The sequence below is a fragment of the Hippopotamus amphibius genome, chromosome 5, assembly GCF_030028045.1.
Source record: "Hippopotamus amphibius kiboko isolate mHipAmp2 chromosome 5, mHipAmp2.hap2, whole genome shotgun sequence".
NCBI lineage: Eukaryota > Metazoa > Chordata > Mammalia > Artiodactyla > Hippopotamidae > Hippopotamus > Hippopotamus amphibius.
The window spans coordinates 32959932-32980532 of NC_080190.1; the positions used below are offsets into that span (position 1 = coordinate 32959932).

The window sequence follows — 20601 nt, forward strand, 5'->3', positions numbered from 1 at the left end:
TTGAATGCGCGGGAGCTCAATGCATGGCGTCTGCTGCCTGTGGGGCTGATTAGACACCCGCAGCGTCTTCAGCCCCCCTTTCATGTGATGCCTTGTGAAACTTTAGAACATTCTACTCAAATTGCATCTAATACGAGACCCTTTAGAGACCCTCCAGTGGGCTCCCACAGGTGTTGGCAGCAAATGTGGCTGTAGCCTCCCTTCGTCCCATCTTCGAAAACAACAAACAACAATGGGCTGGAAAGAGGAGCCTGAGAAAGGTCAGACTGCCTTCCACCCCGAAGCCTCGTGAAGGACGTAGACACTGGACACCAGTGACAAGGGGGCTGCATTAGGAGAGCCAGAGACGCAGCTCGGGGGGCAGCAGGTGGCCCTGCGGTTCACGTTTGGGATGAAACTTGGTCCCATCATGCTAACCTGTGGCTGAAGTATCGGATGGCTTGGACAAAGTCATGTTTCTTCTGGGGCTGTTTACATCGAGGTCTGCATGTGATTTTCCAAGGAGGTCCAGAGATAGAAGGTGATGAAGGCGATGGAGTTGCCAGTGGAATCTCACCCTGCGTTCTGGTCATCTTATTTCTCTTAGGTGTCCTTTAATGAGACTATTTGCCCACAAACAGTCAGAGAAAAGCCTCAGCTGACCTTGGCACTGAGCCTCTGAATTTTATCCAGTCACCATCCTGCTGCTGCTGCTCCTTGCTTCTGCTTCCCAGGTTCTCTACCACCCTCCTGCATCCCTGGACCTTGCTGCCATCTCCCGAGGAATACCTGTCTTCCCTGACATGGGCACCCTCTAGAGGCTCGACTTTCCCATTCACTCTGCAGCCCAGAGGTCCTAAGTGGTCAGCCCACTGGCCAAATCTGGTCTGCAGATGTGTTTTGTTTGTTTTGTAGTGCTTAAGTTTTTGTTTAAAGTTACTGCCAAAATTTAAAAATCAAATTTCTCATAAAAATCCAGAACTCTGGCTTCTCTTGAAAAATTGGAAGATCTGGCCATGCTGGTCCAGCAATCCCACATGGCAACAATCAGTTGCGTAACGATGGGTTGGACTCTGGAGGAGCAGGTGCTCTGCGGTTTGCCACAGACCCCACTATTCCTTATTCATCTTTCATACAGACCTCTTTCACGCTGATGTATTACTTGCCTAGGCCCCCAACTCTAGGCATCGGGGTTGGCACCTTGGGCCAGTGGGTAAGGGACAACATCCTTGGACCCTAATTCAGGTCCCATGACACGGGTCAGGGTCGCTTTTCTCTTCTTCATCAAGGGAGGAGGTCCTAAGCTTTAACTGTTACCTGGTAGTCTGGAAGAAGATCCTTCTTCTGGAGCCTCTTTTCTTCCTTTCCTTGAACGTTCAATCTCTGGCCCTTCCCACCACCACCCCCTCCCACCCCTGCCACACAGCGTACCGTGTCCCAGGTTCTGGCTGGCACTGGGGTGAAAGACAAAACAGGCCAACAGGACAGTGTCTGGCAGGGGGTGGTTTATGGCCCAGCTCATGCCTTGGCATCAGAATAGTTTCTTTCTGCCCCAGTGAATCAGAGGGATGGGACCATTAACAGGTATTAACCTTTCTGAAACAAAGGCGTCATTCCACCTCACTGACATGCGCCATCACCCAGAAAAACACTAGTCAGCTAACCTCTAGTCACTTAGATTATCTCTTAAAGGTGAAGCCATTTCGCTATACTTCTCCTTGAACCGAGCTGACTTCCGTCCCCAAAGGGCAAAGACAGGCCGTGGAGCTCTGTGGTCCTCTTTCTGCTTCTCCTCTCCAGTTCCCTGCGGAGGGCTTCCTCTCTTGGACTTCTTGGGCTCTTGCTGCTCTTTCTGTGACCTAATTCATGGGGTTTGCCCTTTGAGACCTCTGTACATCTTTATCAGTCATTTGGTCATCTGTGCAAAGGCCACATGGTAAATTCCTTCTAAGAGGTTCTATGAGGACAAACCTGTGTCTCTTCTGAAGAACTTTTTACCGGGTAGTGAGAAAGTCTTAACCCTCAGGTGTAGGTAACACTTTCTTCATTGCCTGGGGTTTTCCATTCCTTCTCTGCTCTTGTCAGACACCAAAAGACAGAGCAATGAGGCATAGAGCAAGGGCAGGGGGTTAGAGCCTCCCAGCTCTGATGCATACCACCTGGTGACCCAGATCAAGTGCTTTAACCTCCTCGAGGCTCAGTCTCCTCGTCTGTAAAATGAGAGTAAGGACAATAATACCTTACCTCCCACAAGTATAGCCAGAATGTATGCAAGCATCAGTCAGTCCTTTTCAGTCCAATTCAAATGGACATATTTGTTAAGCCTCTGATATGAAACCACACAATGGAAATAGGATGTTATCTCAATCCTCAAGGGGTTAAGTGTCTCATAGGGACAACAGACTTGATCTGCAAATAATTGTGGTCCAGGCACGGTATGATCAGGGGCGTGAGCTCCTTAAGAGGAGGGATAGTGTCTGCTCTGTTTTTCTATCCCTGGCACCTGGTACAGTGCCTGGTACGGAGAGGTGCCCCGCAGAAGCGTGTTGCATGAGGGAATGACTGAACGGGTGAATGAGTAGAGGGCCATGAGAGGGAGGTAAGTGCAGCACAGAGGTGAGGGGTGGCTTCATGGAAGAGGCTGAGCTGGACCATGGAGGATTTTGATGAGAGGTGAGGTGGGGAGGGCCTGGCAGATGGGAGGCAGAGCCTGAACATAGTCATGGAGGTGGGAGCTTGGTAGTGAGAACCGAGCAGTGCAGGATGGTCGGCAGGTGGGTTTGAGGATGCGACATGGGGGAGAAGAGAAACTGGAAAGGCATGTTGGGACCAGACTCCTGTGGGACTTGGACTCTCCTCCGTGGGCCCTGAAGGTCTTTGCCTGTCCCCTTCTGCCCTTCCCTCATACTCAGCCAGCCCCTCCCCCGGAGGCCTCTGAACGCCCGATGTCTTCTTCTTTCTCCCAGACTGGACTGCGAGCTCTGTGAATTATCACTTATCTGTGCCCTCCCAGTGCCTGGTCCTGTGAGAGGCACATTGTAGACACTCACCAGATTGGCTGAATAAAGGATTCTTCACAAAAGGAAAATTCCACTTCCACCCGACTCAGCATCATTGTTACCATTAATCTCTTTATTTTGCAACTTTAATAGTTGGGAAATGGTACCTTATTTTTGCTTCTGTTTTCATTTCTCAAGGGTAAACAAATCCTATATATTTACCTACTAACTACATTTTTCTTCTGTGACATGTTCACCAGTTTCCTTTATCCAATGCATATTTGATATAAAGTTTTTCTCATTGACTCCCATGAACTATTTATATAATATGGATACTAACCATTTGTTATCTTCAGTTCAGATATTTTTCACTTGTGTGGGTGTTTTATTTTCATTTTAGGGGATTAGTCTTTGTGAGATACAGAAGTTTTAAAGTTTTGAAGTTAAATATATCAAGTCAAATTTTCTTTTTCTTATATTTCTAAATGTATAAAATTTTTCCTACTATAGCTTTGGGAAATAACATGCTTTTCTAAAGTTTTTCTATGGTTTGTTTGTTTCTATTTAATTCTTTCAATCCATTTGGGTTTTATTTGGAGGTACCCCTCCCTCCAAGTTCTGAATAATAATCTCAACACCATCTAATTCATATTCTTTACCTGTGTCTCCTTTATCACATAGTGTATGTTTTTAAATGTACTGTTCACATTTATGTCCCATTCATCTGTATGTCTTTTCATGTTAATTTCTTTATATGTTTTGATATTTGGTGGCCATCCTTTCTCATGGTCCTTGCTTTTAATTTTTAGAAATTTCTTGAATAGTCTCATCTGTTTATTCTTCTACATGAATTTGAGGATCACATCTCCACAAAAATCTAAGAAGATCCCAACAAAATCCTCTTGAATTTGGATCATGATTGAATGAAACTTATAACTTTGTTTGGAGAAACTGACACATTTGTATTATTTACCCAGTTCATCCAGAAACAGGGAATGTCTTTACTTACTACTATTTTTATAAAAATGTATAATTTTCCTCTTCCACACTTCCTGTTAAAGTTATCCCAAGTCTCTTATGTTGACTATTCTGAAAGGGCCCTCTGAAAATTTCTCTTCTTTTGACATATTTCAGCATGAAGGATGGGCAAAGGGGTGCCTTTAACACGTCTTAGAGCTGAGTAGGGAGTTTCCTCCATCTCTCTTCTCATATCCAGCTGGGTACCAAGTTATGTTCATCCCATCACCTAAATAGCCCTCCCAAGCACACTCCTCTCCATCCCTACAGTCCTGTCACTCCAGGACGCCATCACTTCTTGCCTGGAGACAGGCATTAATGTCCCCTGTAGCCTCACATCCTGCAGGCTCCCTTTCCCCAGTCCCCTCTCCCACTGGCAGCCGCCTCCTGTGTGTTGGGTACTGTCCCAGGCCTGGGGCTACATCAGAGCAGAAGATGGAGCTAGGTTTTTAGAGGGTGTCAGAGAGGCAGGCAATAAACATGTAAGCAAATAAGTGAGATCGTTGCTGGTAATGCTCAGTGATCCCCGAAGGAAATAAATGGGGACTGAGAAGATTCTTCTAGAATCTTCCTCTTATGCATTCAGCTTATTGGTTCAAATTGTGGCTTTCAGCATCTCAGGGAAGAATTTAATTGGTGTCCCATCGTGCTGCCGGGTCCCTGTGCTCCCTTCCTGCCTCACCTCAGCCGTGAACAATGTGTGTCTGAATTTTTCCCCTGCTGCCTCTCTACGGCCCCACCGCTGCCTCGCTCAACCACTCCCGGCTTTACAAGCAGCCTCCCCTCCCCAAGCTTCTGGAAATCCGTGTGAAGGAGAGGCCCCAATGAATCCCCTCAGGGCCTCTGAGGACCAGCAATTCCCCTCTACAGCTTTGTAGAAACAAAAAGGACCAAACCCCATTGGAAGTTCAGGTGACAGATGTTGTCTGAGGGAAAGAGCAGCTACTCCTTTCTCATCTGTCTCCTCCCTCTCTCCCCTTCCTTCCTCTAAATGACACCAGGAAGTTCTCTCAGACCCTACAAAAGTTTTGGGCAGGTTGTAGGGCAGAGACAGCCTGTCATTGTCAGGCCATTCAGTCCTGTCGTGAACTGGGGGAGGCTGGGTTATGGCAGGCTGAGGTCTGGGGAACCTGAGCTCCCAGGGAAGTTGTCCTGCAAATAGGAGCTGTGCTCCTGGCCACAGCTTAAACTATAGTATGGTCATCAAGATACCAGAGGCTGAAGTCTCCTAAGGTGACCTAAAGAATAATCAACAGTAACGCTATGGGGTCCCTACAAGGTGCCAGACATTGCATTAGGTGTTGCTCACAACCTGAAAGTTAGGTCCCATTTTGTCCTTTTTTAATGGATGGGAAAACTGAGGCTCAAAGAATTTACGTATCATGCCAAAGATCACTTGGGTCAAAAAAGCTGTACTACCAAGCTGTGCTAGTCTTTTCCCTTCTATAGTCTATCCTGCCTGACTCCCTCCCATCTCTACTTGTTGAAACCCTTCTTGTCCTTCAGTGCCACTGCCAGGAAGCCCTCCTAAACTTCCAGGTTGAGAGTGGGATTTCCTTTGCCAGGTTGCTCTCACTGTTCTCTCTGCCTCATGGCTCCTGTGGGTGGGGCAGTGCTGGTTCATAGCACATTGTGGAACTGACCTGATTCAAGGCAGGTGGTGAGCCCTGGCCAGAGGTGATACCTTAGGTGGCTCAGAGGAAATCTAGTGGTCCTGAGCTCAGCTGGAAGTGAAGGGGCCCTCCTTTGTGCCTGGAGGGGATCACTTCCTATTCCCGAGGAAGAACCTGCTCAGTCTTCAAGGACATCTGGTCTGATCCCTGGTTTGGGGATGGAGAGCCCTGACTGTCAGTGCAGCTGGGGCAGCCACCAGCGGGTGGAGAGTGGTTTGCGGGACAACTTCCCTGGGAGCTCAGGTTCCCATTCAGCATCTGTCTTCTCCTCCTCTTCCTCAGAGGTCTTGCTCCAGTCTCTGGGCACTTCCCACCTCAGAATACAAACATGGGTCAACACTGAGCCTTCAGAACCATCCCCAAAATGTGGAGAGATCTCCCCAGGAACATGACCCTTTTTCATCTAGCTTACTCTAGAGTATGAGGAGCTGGGATTTTCCCAGCCTTATGTATTGGGAGATTTGCTGTCAATTTTTAAGGTTGGAATCCCTAGCCCTGTGTTATAAAGACCATCAGTAGAATCAGATGGGCCTGGGATTATATCTGGGTTTTTGCTTCTTGCTAGCTGGATGACTGTGGGTGAGTTATTTAAAGTTTTCTAAGCCTCAGTTCTCTCATTTGTAAGTAAAGCCGGTAATAGTTCCTACCTCAGAGGACTGTTAAATGAGAAAATACACGTAAGGCAGCAAGGACAGTCCTTGGCACACAAGGTCCCCAATAAACATTATTGGGTCTCTCAGCAAAGCTCTAGCCTGTAAATTGGGACCCACCACTCAGTGAATGACACTTACCTATCTTGGCCAATGCACTCCACTCTCTCAGGGATAACAGGATGACTACACACAACCTAGACACCTGAGTCTTTTATTAACATATATCGTTGGTTACTTTTTTAGTTATCTGATGCCTCAAATTGTTATGGAGCAAGGTTTAAAGATATACCATGCTCGGGTACAGTGGATGTCTTATTTTCACTGACTGCCAATAACTATCAAAGGAGCCTCAGCCTAAACTTGGTTTTGCTACGTGCACTTTAAGGAGAGCTTGAACTTTTTACTTCACTTGTGGTGTTTCTGGTATAAAATGTCTCGTCTCCATGGCTTATTGTTTCACCCCATTCTGCTCCTTCAGCCTTCAGAACAGTTTTAGAGGCAATAATGGTAAGAGCTAACTCAATGGGTGCTGACTATGGGCCAGGCATTGTTCTACGGCTGCATGTTCATCTCTCTTTGTCTTCATAACAACCCTAAGAGGTGGATACTCTCATCCTTAATTTATGGGTGAGGAGACTGAAGCATAGAGGTGTAAGTGAAGAGACTTAAGATCACACAGCTAGTAAGTGACCAAGTAAAGGTTTAACCTTGCACAGTCTGACTCCAGAGCTGGCACTCTAGGTCCATCTTCCAAACCACCTGACTTACTAGAACTTTAAGTATCTAGGAGCAAGCAGGGGGTAGGCTGTTCCATTTGTGGTGCCTGACAAACCTCACCTGGCAGAGTCATTCTTCGTGACTCTGGGCTTGGTTGTGTGACTTGTTTTGGCCAGTAGGACATTAGAAAGCAGAAGCTGAAAAAACTCTTGCATGGTGCGGCTCATCCTTTTGGAATGCTGCCTCCACGTGAGCCATCTCAGCCATCCCTCAGCCATTTCCAGTTATCCCAGCTCAGGTCCAAGGGCAGAGACTCGTCAGCCCCATTTGTTCCTTGCCCCAGCTCCTGGCCCTCAGAATCAGAAGCAAGCATAAAATGGTGGTTATTTTAAGCCACTCTGTTTAGAGGGATGGTTTGTTATACAGCAATAAATGATGGAAATGGCCAGGAAGTCAAGGCCAGGCTGGGTGTGAAAGATGTGGACTAGGTGTATAAGAATACCTAGAGTCCAGGGCTCAGGAGAGCACTGGAGGTTTGAAGCCAGGTGAGCAACAAGTGCTCCAAGAGCATCCCTAAGCAGAAGGTCTGGTGTAGCGCAACCAACAGTCAGGGACTAGGAAAAATACAGACACAGGCATTCAGGATGGGTGGAGGTTCCAACACCAAGCAAGATGGACATCTGGCTGGAGACTCTGGGAAGAGAGAGCTCAAATTTGCATGATTAAGAAGCCTCCCATGAGCTTCTGCCTGGGGTCGGAGCAAATTCCGAGGCCTCATCAGCCAGTGCTAGGACATGGGTGGGAGCCAGTTAACTGACTGGGGAAGAGCGGACTGGGTCTCCCAAGAGACCATCCAACACTGTCTTAAAGAAGGTTCCCACAGGACCTCTCCCATTCTCACCAATGAACTTTCCTTCTTCCATCTTGCCAAGGTGTGGACTCATTATTTTTTCTTTCCATGGTCAGAGCAGAAAAGCAGAAAAAAAGATTGGACCACAACCTTTCCATCTGCATAAACACAAATACGTTTCTTTCCCATCGGAAAAGGGTTTCCCAGCAACTGTGTGTGTGTATGTGTATGTGTGTACAGACATACACTACAAAGTGCAGAGCACATGTTCTTCGGCAAAGTGTATGATGTAATCTAGTTCTTCTTTTTGAAAATTCTTTTACTTCCTGATGATAAAAGTAATATGTTGAAAAAATTTAGAAATTACAAAAAGTGTATAAAAAAGTAACATTCGTCCAAAAATCACCCACCAGAGATTATCACAATGGACATTGTGGGTATTTCCTTCCAGTATTTTTTCCATATTTTTTTGTGTATGCTTTTTAAAAAGTAAAAGATGGAATCATGCTGGGTACTGCTTCCTAAACTGTGTTTTGACCTACAATACCAACATTTTTCCCATTTAGCAAAATTTCTTCTAAAACAGTTTGAAAGATTACATTAAGTTCCTTTATATCATAATTCCTTCTACCACCCCCGCGTTGGGGGTGTGGTTGTTACAGTCTGTCTTTAAAATGTTGGGAATGAACATCCTTTGTTTTCATTGTCGATTAATTCCTTAGTACTGATACCTAGAAGTCATATTATTGGGTCAAAGTCATATTATTGCTTGTTTTAAAAGACTTTGATACATCTTGCTAAATTACCTCATAACGTGTTACCAATTTATATTCCTCCTCCAACAGCAGTGTATAAGAATTCCTATTTTATTATACACTTGCCAATATTAAATCATTTCATTAACAAAACCTGGCAGTGATCTTTTAACTCATTTTCTCTTTCCCTTGTGTAGCATTTGAAATTTGGCATAGATATAAAATTTACTTGGCACTGAGCTGCTCAGGATTACACATTGATTACCATAGTGGTTGCCTAGTTCATTCCTAAATCAACCTGTTAAAGGGGCTTTGCCTCGCTTTTTTTCCCCTAATGGATAATGGAAAGCTCTGCTGAGCAGGTGTGTCTTGCAGTGGTTTTCTGACAGAAGTGTGCAGATGTTTCATCCATTGGCCTTGCCTGGGATGCTTGCTCAGACTACACCTGTACAAGGTGTGGGGTAGAGGGCAGGGGTTAGGAGCATGGGTTCTTTTTTTTTTTTTAATTTATTTGTTTATTGGCTGTGTTGGGTCTTCGTTGCCGCACACGGGCTTTCTCTAGTTGCGGAGAACGGGGGCTACTCTCCTTTGCAGTGCTCAGGCTCCTCATTGCCGTGGCTTCTCTTGTTGCGGAGCACAGGCTCTAGGCGCGTGGACTTCAATAGTTACAGCACATGGGCTCAGTAGTTGTGGCTCGCGGGCTGTAAAGCTCAGGCTCAATAGTTGTGGCTCACGGGCTTATTTGGTCTGAGGCATGTGAGATCTTCCTGGAGCAGGTTTCGAACCCATGTCCCCTGCATTGGCAGGCAGATTCTTAAACACTGCGCCACGTTGGAAGCCCAGGAGCACGGATTCTGGAGTCAGAGGGCCTGCCTTGAAAGGCAAAATTCAGTCACTTACCAGCTGCGTGATCTTGGACAACTTATTCAGGAACCTCAGTTTTCCCTTCTGTAGAAGAGGAATGATGTTACTTATTCACAGGCTTGCTGTGCATATTGCATATGAGCAAAGGGTGTGGCAAATTGACTGTGAGGGTAAGACTCAAAGGCCCTGCGTCCCTCAGGTGTTAGTCTTAGTTCCAGCTCCAGTGGACTCTAATTTTCCTCCCTCTGGGCTTTTTTTTTTTTTTTTTTCACTTGCTGGGTTTTGTTTGTTTGTTTGTTTGTTTTTCAGCTAGAATACCCTCCCCAGATGGATGTGCCCCTCTCATCACTTAGGTCTCAGCTCAAATGTCAGCAACTCAGACCTTCCCTGGGCTCCCATCCCCCGTTGCTCTTTCATAAAACTCTGTTTTAATTTCTCAAAAGTGCTTAATCCCTCCATGGAATGATCTCTTTTGGTTTTTGTTTAGGGTTTTGTTTTTTTTTTTTTTGCTGCTTCATGTGGCTTACAGGATCTTAGTTCCCCAACCAGGGATTGAACCCTGGCCCATGGCAGCAAAAGCACCAAATCCTAACCACTGGATCGCCAGGCAGGCCCCATGATCTCATTGTTTATTGCTGATTTTCTTCTCTCTACTAGCACCACGAAGATAGACCCTGCCTGTCTCTGCCTTCAGGAAACCAGCACTGTGCTGCCCAAAGCAGGCACTCCATCAGTATTTATTAAATGAATGGACTGGCAATAAAATGATTTTTAAAATCTTGTGCTAGAGATTATTTTTTTATTTTTCTTAGAGTAAAGCAAAGCATTTTTGTGCTAGATTTACCTCTCATGGATCAGAGCTGTAAATATGGGTATTAAAAAAGTCAGTAAACGTGAGAGCTAAGGTTGTCCTGGCAGGGTTTCTTGTATTGTAAAGGCTTTGACACTAAACTGATCTGGAGAGAATCTCAACCTCTCCACCCAAGGCTGTGCATCCACAGTGATATCTTAACTGCTCTAAGCCTCAGTTACCCTAGTGTAAAGTGTAACTGAGTATAAAATGGGAATAATACCCACCTCAGAGGGTTAGTTTGAGGATTAAATACAAGATAACATATGCGAGTACCTGCAAATAACAGCACTATAAAAATGGTAGTTATTCTTGCATTTAAGAAAACCAAGAACCAAGTAACGTTAAGCTCTAAGAATGAGACTGAAGAAATAATTACTATCAGGTTTTGTTTATTAATTACCATATTCATGAATATTAATTCATAGTCACTATGAATGATCATATATTCAAATGAACAATATTGATCTATGGCTGTATCTTTTTGGGCTTTGGAAAAGCCCATCCCTTTCTACTTAGATATCTTTGGATGTGTATAGTTAATATTTCATTGATTGTGGTGGAGGGGCGTTGTGTGTACATCGGTGTCTCATATGACGCGTATAATTAAGCCACTTTTTGTTGCGAGCGGAAGAAAATTGGGCTTTCCCAAAGAAAAGCAGCTTGCTCCCAAAGTTGCTAACAGATTGCTTCTTAATTGAACTTGGGAGGTGAATTATATGGTGAATTAGAAAAAAGAACAACTCTGAATTTAGTGAATTGTTCCATAAAGGAAACTGTGGGATTGAATTGCAAATGCTGGATAGAAACATTTCAGCCTGGCCCCATGCATCACGGGCCGCTGACCTCTGCTGTGTTTCAGTGAGAGCGTGAACAGGCCTGGAACTCTCTTTTCAAGGCCTGGAGGGCATTCTTTCCCAGAGACCAGCTGTAAGCCTGGGTTTCTTATGCAAAGGAGACGTTTGAATAAACCCCTGTGACTAATGAAATCTACAAGGTCTTTGCATATCCTCTCACTGAAGAGGTAATTAACCAAAGATCAAATGTGGGCATAGATATGTATTTTTTTCAAATTTGTTTTTGTCTTGCAATCACACCCAAGGAAAAATACATCCCTACACCCTGAATACTCCCTGCCCTCATTGCCCCCAATCTATGTCTGCATCAGACTATATTTCTCTCTTCCTCGTTCTGTGTGTTTATGGCTGCAGCTATAGCCACAGTCACACCTGTCTTACTCATTTCCTTGCTTTTACTGAAACGGAGCAACACATTCCATCGATTTAGATGTGAGATATGACTTTTCTTAGTACTCGATGTCTGTCTCCAGCTCCACATCTTCCACTCCTGGTGAGCTTGGGAGGAAAGAGGTTGGTTATAAGAAAACATCATGAGGTGAGGCTACCTCTTACAGGGTTCTCCGAGTAGAGAATCTCAATTTTGGCTGTATCTTAGAATCACCTGGGGAGATTTTTAAACCCCAAGGCCCAGGCCATGCCTCAGACAATCAAATAAGAACCTCTGGGGCGGGACACAGGCATCAGTATTTTTCTGAAAAGCTTCCCAAGATGATCCCAAAGTGCAGCTAAGGTTGAAAGCCATTGTTCCAAGACTGTCTATTTTCCTCCCTCCATAAGGTGAAAAAGACAAATTTTTCCATCAGGGATGCTGAGTTAGAAATGATTGGGTTTTCTTTTTAAATACTGTCTACCTGACTCATCCATCTACCTATCCATCCATCCATCAGTCCATCCATCAATCACATATTTTACTGAGTGTCTGCTCTGTGCCAGGCACAGGGCTGAGTGTCTATTGTTGGACAAGACAAGGCCCCTTTCTTCAAGATGCTGAAAACTAGACTAGGGCATCAGCCGAGTAGACAGGAGGTCCCGATAACTGGTGGTGAGGGGTGTGAACAAGCCCAGGGCGCTGGTGATACAGAGGAGGGGGCTTCTAACTCAAGAGGAGCAACGGGGCTTCGCAGAGGAAGTGGTGCTCCGGCTGAGCCCTGAAGGCCCAGTAGGATTCGCCCAGGTGAAGAGGTGGGTTTGGCAGAGGAAGGAGCATCAGTAAGAGCAGCATGGAAATCCAGGGCACTGCAAGTAGCTTAGGTGGCTGAGTGCAGAGCGGGAGTAGGGGAATAGCAGTAGCCCCAAGAAGCGGGTGCGGGAGGCCAGCAGGACCATATCACAGGGGCCTCGTGGGTCATGTTAGGCCTTAGAACTCATCCCAAGGGCAGCGGAAACCATGGGAGGGTTTTCATCAGGGGAGGGGCCAAACTCATTCACTCCAGGTAGATCCCAGGCTCAGCTGCACTGGAAGCATGAGATTTGCTGCCCTTCTGAGAAAAGACAAGATTTGCCAGTCTCCTGCTGGTAAGGATGATAGAGGAGGGGTGTGTGTTCTTAACTGCTGTGACGCCAATCTCATTACTGACTTTAGATGTCCCCTCACACACCTCCTAAAAAAAACAAAACAAAACAAAACAAAACGCCCTGGGTCCTTTGGGAATAGGCAGTCACCCCCGAACACCCCACTTGTTCTCCTTGTTCTTTCTGGGTCTGAGGCTGAGGGGAAGGAGCACAGGTTTGGGGGGGGGGGGTCAGTCAGGACCCACCTTCAGCTTCTCCATTACTAACCATCTCTGTACCTTCAAGACAGGCAAGTCACTTCACCTCTTGGAGCCTTGTTTCCTCATCTGTGAGATGCGGATGTTTGTGGCTTTTTTGCCACTGAGTCTTCATGGCTAGAATTATAAAACTCAAGGCAGGGACTTCCCTGGTGGTGCAGTGGTTAAGAATCCGCCTGCCAATGCAGGGGACACGGGTTCAATCCCTGGTCCAGGAAGATCCCACACGCCGTGGAGCAACAAAGCCTGTGCGCCGCAACTGCTGAGCCTGTGCTTTAGAGCCCGTGAGCCACAACTATTGAGCCCACGTGTCACAACTACTGAAGCCCACATGCCTAGAGCCCGTGCTCCACAACAATAGAAGCCACCTCACTGAGAAGCCGATGCATCGCAATGAAGAGTAGCCCCCTCTCGCCGCAACTAGAGAAAGCCCGTGCGCAGCAAAGAAGACCCAACGCAGCCAATAAATAAATAAATTTATTAAAAAAAAAACAACAACCAAAAAACTCAAGGCAAGGAAGGCATTTAGCACTCTTTCTAGCACCTGGTCAGCACTCTAATTGGTAGGTAGTAAACACTGATTCTTTCCCCACCTCCATCTGCTGGGGGTACCTGGTCTCCCAGCTCCAGACCCTTGCTCCTCTGGTAACCCCAAGGGCCAGGGGGCAAGGGAATCAGAAGTCCTCAACCCCCACCCCCTCTGCCTGCTGCAAAGCTGAATAGCAATCTCTCCCTGGCATTGCTTGCTCAACTACAGCCTCCTGGTAACTTTGAACCAGGCTATGCCCAGGTATCGTTACAGGTCTATTTTTTTTTTGTAGGAGCCAAACACTTCTAAAGTTTCCAACCCTCCATGCTGGATTGGTGCTATGTGGAATCTCCTTTCAAATCCCGGCTCCTGTGTCCCCCTTCTGTCCATCACTAATACCCCTGATCATATTCAGAGCCAGTGCAGTTATAAAACCCTTTCATGTCCTCTGGCTCCCATCTAGATCTCTCAGAATAAAAGCCCATATCTTTAAAATGACCTGCAAGGTCCCCCATGAGCTGAGCCTCCAGACCCTCCACTGCTCTCTGACCTCATCGCGTACTATTCTTTCCCTGGTTCATTCCATTCCAGTCATACCCGCCTCCCTACTGCCAAGCACACTTCCACCCCAGGGCCTTTGCACCTGCTGTCCCTTCATTTGGAATGCTCTCCCCCAGTTATCTGCAGACCCTCACTTTCTTCAGGCTTCTGCTTTTCTATCTTATGTGAAATGGCAACCCCTTACCCCTAGCATCCCCTGTTCCCCTCATCCTTATTTATTTTCTTCATAAAGCTTATCAACAACTGACTTATACATTTAGTTGCCTATTTGTTTATCATTTTCTCCTCTGCCCTCCACCAGAATATAATTTACATGAGGTCAGGGTAGAGTTTGGTCAGTGTCATATCCTGAGTAACAGGGACAGCATCTGGTGTGTAGCAGGTGTCAGATGAATATTTGTTGAATGAACGAATGCCTAAACAAACCATTACCTCATTCGGAACTCAGAACAGCCCATTTGACAGATGAAAAGTACTAACACCCAAGGTCTCATCCTTGGTTACACAGGGAGTAAAGACTAAGCTAGTCCCAGAGCCTTGGCATCAGGCTCTCCTTCAGTCTACACAGGGCACATTCCTCTGCTGGCCTGTGATTTTCATACCATCAGGATTTCCCCTGACCTTTAGCCCGAGAGGAAATGATATCGCAACTGGAAGAATACCCAGAGGGCTGGGAGCTGGCAGCAAACGCCCCGGCAGCTGCAGGGAGTGTGTGAGAGGATTCCGAGTTGGCCAGAAAGGCAGCGGACGAGCAGGATGAAGGCATGCAAAAATATCTGCGCGCGCCTGGTCCACCGCCAGTGTCAGTCACCAGAGGGAAAGAGGTGGTCTGCAGGTCAGGAAGTTGGATGCAGGACCGCAGGCCGATCTCCTGTGCTTGTCAGGGGCCAGGGCATTGGGTTCCGTGTTTGTGACCCCTCCTTGAGCAGTGCTGGGAGCCTGTGACCTATGGGGCACAGGAAATATCCCCTGGCTTCTGACCAGGAGACTGTCCTGAGCCCTCAGCTTCCCTTATGGGCTGGCAACCCTGGGCTGATCATTTTGTGTCTCAGTTTTCTCCTCTGTAAAATGGGGTTACACTTCTTCGACCACAGAGTGTTTTGATCAAGGTCAAAGGGAAGATGGGGAAACCATATTGTAAGCTGCAAATTTCTAAACAAATGAAAGAAATAATTTTGTGCAAGTAGATTGTCCTGTAGATGCTTTGATGTGGTTTCACGTGTATGAGAGTCTCTCCTGGACACAGGCTTTGCCCTCAAATCTGCTCTCTGGTGCCCAGACCCACCCAGCTGCTCAATCACCAAATGTAGGTGTCATTGGAGGCCCCTCTCAGTCCCTCATATCTAAGCGATCAGCCTCTCCTGTTGATTTGCCTCCAGTGATATTCCTATTATCCTTGTGGATCCAGCCTCCCTCTCTGCCCACTCTGGTCAGCCCATCCACAAGGCAAGCTCTTTCCCAATCCTCCTTCTGCTGGGATGTGCTGGCCTGGATCTCCCTGTGGCTGGCTCCTTCTTGTCGTCCAAGTCTCAACCCAAATGTCACCTCCCTAAAGGGCCTTCTCCAACCACTTTCTAAGCAGTTGCTTCCGTCCACGTTACCACATAGTGCATTTGATCTTCAGAGCATTTTCTGAACCTGCAATCATTATTATTTACCTACTATTTACTGTCCAGCCGCCCATTTGGAACTTGTGCACCTTCTGTCTTGTTTTCTGCTGGATCCCTGCTGCCTGGGACTGCACCTGGTTCACAGTAGGACTAGTAATAGATGGTGATTGAGCATCTTCCCAGTATGGACAGAGGTGAACCTGGTTTCTAGATAATAATACTAACAAACGAGTATGTGCATCACTGCCCTTGACTGAGGCAGTGTCTGCAGGGTCTGATTTATAAAGTAAAAGGGGCCAATTTCTAAAAGGAGACTCACTCCAAAGAGGAAACCAGGATGGCTGTTTAAGCCAAGGCAGCAGCAATTGCCACATCACATATTCAGGAGCAGTACTGATGACTTCTCCCTGCATCCCATGCCGGGGACTCCAGACCAGAGAGGGTCTTGTTTGCATTCAGCTTTCTCAGGGAGAGGAAGCTGACTTTGGGATTTGTCCATTAACTTTGCATATTTCACTCCAAGTACCCTTGAACTGATAGAGGAGAGAGTCCTTTCATAGTTTCTGAACTATGTTCGTGGTTATAAGAAAGCAAGTTCTTTTCTGCCTGAGCATTGAGAACAGTGCCCAGCACTAGTAGGGGCCCGGTCATCCTTTGTTAAGCAAATTTTTACTGACCCACCAGTAATTCTGATCATCTGTCACCTCATCTCAAAGTGCCAGTGTGGAGAAGGCTGGTGTGTCCTCACATGTTTTTTCTTCTTTGTTCCTTTAGGTGGGCTTGGAGAGCAGCCATCTGAGAGCTGGCTGAATGCTACAGCCCTGAATACCAGCAGTGAGGAAGCCAGAGAGGGTAAGATGAGGCCCCCCCCCCCAGGCCTTGGGGTACTTTCTGTCTTTTAGTTGTTGTAAATTTCACATAACATAAAATTTACCATCTTAACCATTTAAAGTGTACCACTTAGTGGCGTTAAGTACCTGTACAATGTTGTGCCACTATCACCACTGTCTAGGTCCAGTCACTCCCCATTCCCCGCCCCTACCCCCACCCCCGCCCCACCCTGGCTTTGGGAACCTCTCATTGTACCTTTTACTTTCTTTTTTTTTTTTTTAATTAACCAGTTTATTTATTGGCTGTGTTGGGTCTTCGTTGCTGCGCGCAGGCTTTTTCTAGTTGCAGTGAGTGGGGCTACTCTTCATTGCCGTGCGTGGGCTTCTCATTGCAGTGGCTTCTCTTGTTGCGGAGCACGGGCTCTAGGCACTCGGACTTCAATAGCTGTGGCTCGCGGGCTCTAGAACGCAGGCTCAGTAGTTGTGATGCACGGGTTTAGTTGCTCCATGGCCTGTGAGATCTTCCCAGACCAGGGATCGAACCCGTGTTCCCTGCATTGGCAGGCAGTTTCTTAACCACTGCGCCACCAGGGAAGTCCCTGTACCTTTTACTTTCAATCTTAGTGGACTAGAAGCAGTGACGTCTGTGGGTGAAGGAGTGAATCCTTTTATTGAGTGGGGTGAGCTGGCTGCCAGAGAAAGGTATCAGGGTGGCATCTGGTTGCTCAGAGACTGGATGGCCTCCAGTGAAACTCTGCAATCTGGGCTTGACTTCTCTCTCTAGCACTTGACTGGTGAGTTGAAGGACTCACCTGAGGACTGAGAGGAGGCATGATGAGGCTTTGGAAACTATGTGTCTCACAGAATGAGTGGGCAGGGGAGGCAAGGAGGGAAAATAAAGCTAGGGTGGGGACTGCGGGGGCAGGTGCGGACTGGAGACCCCATGGACTGTGGGGGTGCTGTGGTTGTGGCTGTCAGTGGGCAGGGCCACCAGGCTGCAGGGGCCTGCCTGGAGGTGCCACCTCTGCCTGTCTGCACACCAGCGCCCAGATGCTCATGCACTCCAAGAGATTCTAGCCTGGAGATGACGGGAAACGTCTCACTGGAAGCATCTCACTTTTGGAGAAGGTTTCCTGTTAGAGGAGAAGGGCTGCTGGGCTTCTGTCTGGCCTGTATCCTGCAGGAATCAGGGCTCATGCCAACAATGGCATGTCTTCTACATAAAATTAACACAGAGCAAAAGGAATCATTTTTTTCTAATATTTTTAAAATTTTTTTAAAAAAATTATTTATGTATTCATTTGGCTGCATTGGGTCTTCGTTGCTGTGTGCAGGCTTTCTCTAGTTGTGGCGAGCTGGGGCTACTCTTCGATGCGGTGCACAGGCTTCTCATTGCAGTGCCTTCTCTTGTTGCAGAGCACAGGATCTAGGCGTGAGAGCTTCAGTAGTTGTGGCACACAGGCTCAGTAATTGTGGTTCGAGGGCTCTAGACTGCAGGCTCAGTAGTTGTGGCTCACTGGCTTAGTTGCTCCACAGCATGTGGGATCTTCTGGGACCAGGGATTGAACCCGTGTCTCCTGCATTGGATGGTGGATTCTTAAGCACTGCATCACCAGGGAAGTCCCCAAAAGAATCATTTTTAAATGCCAGAATCCTGTGTTTCAGAGATGCCACTGTAGCGATGAAATGCAAATCATTGTTTTCTTTATTTTATGTTTTTGCTTTAATGTTATTTTATATTTTACACATACATATACATATATACGATTTCACACAAATGCATAAATGTGATCATATCATCATATACTTTTTTTTAGTGTTGTGTTTTTTTGTTTTCCCTTTAATTTGACTACCTCCTTCACTTCTTTTTTCCACATATTGCCCCTCTACTCTTCCCCAGGTAATACTTGCTAATAACTTTGCATGCACACTTCCCTATTTTTTCCCATGCACATATATTCATATACACACTGATGTAGAGATGTACACATGTACGTGGATAAACATACATACAAACACATAAACATATATACAGATATGTTTTGTCACTTTTTTTAAAAACTGGGAACATATTTGATACGTTTATAAAAAACATGCATTGTGCGTTCCTCACTCATCAGTACCTCATGGCAAATGCCTCCAAGACCCTGGTTATAAGTTCAATTTATTCTTTTGAATATTGCAAAATATTCCTGATATGAATGGACCATAATTTATTCAATCCTTCCTTTATCAATTAATACATCAAGTTTTTGCCATCGCAAACAATGCTGCAGTAAAATTCCTGAGTATAGGTCCTTACACACTTAGCATGTTTTTGTTTTTTAAGCAACAAACAGTTTTATTTACAGGGAGAAATAGATAATTTTGTGTGATTTCTGTAGATGCAGCCCCCTGTGAATTAACCCATTCCTAGTCTTCCCAGTCACAAATGTGGTTAGTCCTAACTAGAGAAAAACAAAAATTAGGTTGAAGCTATTATACGCAAGAATTCATAGTCTGAGTTTCCTGTTGAAACATGGACCAGAAATGGGAGACAGTGGGGTAAAGAGCATTGACTTTGGAGATTTAGACTGATAGGTGATTACATATATATATGTATACACACACACATATAATCATCTATCAAATCTAAACTTAGCATGTGTTTAATAGATGTTGCTAGAATGCATTTCAAAAGGTGTAACCATTCACATTTCCATAGCCATTTATATCATATCACCATATCCTCCCTGGCACTAGGTATTATCCATGTTTTCAATAATGTAAACAATAGCTTATTATTACCTAATTTGTATTTCTCTGACTCTTGGTGACTTTTAGCATTTTTTCCTACCTTTGCCAGTGATTTGGGGGTGCACTTCTGTGACTCGCCTCTTCCCGTCCTTGGCACATTTTTCTATAGGCTTGCTGATCCCCTCTTACCAATATGACCTCCTTTAGAGAGAGGCAGACTCTTCCACTCCCACTCCCCACCACCACCATTTGACAAACGTGCATCAGATTCTCAGTCACACCGAGTATTGCTGGGACTGTTCACAGGTCCCCTTTAAAAATCTATATTTTTGTGCTTTGCTTTCTTGAATAACTTATTCATTTCCAGGCTCCCACACATCGGTAAACTCAGTATCACTTCACTTTGGCCACAAATAACCAGCACTTAGTGGTAAAAATGGAGCACAAGATATGGGGAAGAAACCAGAGGAATTTGCCGTTACCCTTCAGTGATGTAGATGCCACACCTCATTATTCCTTCACAATTTAAGTGATTTATTATTGCATAACAACTACCTCCAAACTTAGTAACTCCAAACTGTGATTTGCTGTGTTTCATGATTCTGTGCTTTCACTGGGCTCAGTGGGGTGGTTCTGCTGATGTCAGCAGGGGTCACTCACTTGACTACATTCACCCAGCGGCTGGGCTGGGCTGAGAGGTCCAAAAAAATCTTTAGTCACATACTTGGTGCCTCAGTGTGTCTCCATATGGCTGCTCTCTCCACGTGGACCTTCACCATTTTATTTTCTAACTAAAATTTTTTTTACAGCATGGTGGCTGGCTTCCCAAAGAGAGGAGACAGAAGCCACCAGTTAAGGCTTGAACTCAGAACTCTCAGAATGCTATTTCTGCCACAGTCTAGAGGGCCAGCACCCCTTAGTGTGAGAAGTGGCCTGAGCTTACCAGGATGAGAGCTCTGGCTCATTTGGAGACCATCTACTGCCTTCCCTCACTACATCTTACCTGCTCACCAGCAATAGCTATTGTCAGAATTTTTAATATTGACTGGTTTGTTGGGTGTAAAATGACCCAACCAAATAAACTTGAACAGTCAGACACACTTGGGTTTGCATCCCAGCTCAGCCACTTAGTAGCTACAACCTTGGATAAGTTATCCAGCTCCTCATCTAAGGTTTGGAGAGAATTAGAAATAATATGTATGCAAAGCACATAGCCATGTGTCTGGAATGTAAGAGGTATTCAATGAGTGTAGCTCTTCCATTTCTTTCTCTCCACCTCCACCTCCAAGAATTAGATTACCCAGCACTGAAAGTGCATCGTCCACCTCTGGACGGGGATTTCACAGCTG

The 20601-nt window shown here is 45.9% G+C and overlaps 1 protein-coding gene across 1 annotated transcript in view; it reads left to right on the forward strand.

The window, feature by feature from the left end:
* Positions 1-20601, forward strand: part of TLL2 (tolloid like 2) — a 134656-nt gene that overhangs the window by 50808 nt on the left and 63247 nt on the right. The window contains exon 3 of the mRNA XM_057735781.1: positions 16461-16538. Coding sequence (XP_057591764.1) covers positions 16461-16538 — 78 coding nt within the window. The remainder of the gene's footprint in view (positions 1-16460; positions 16539-20601) is intronic.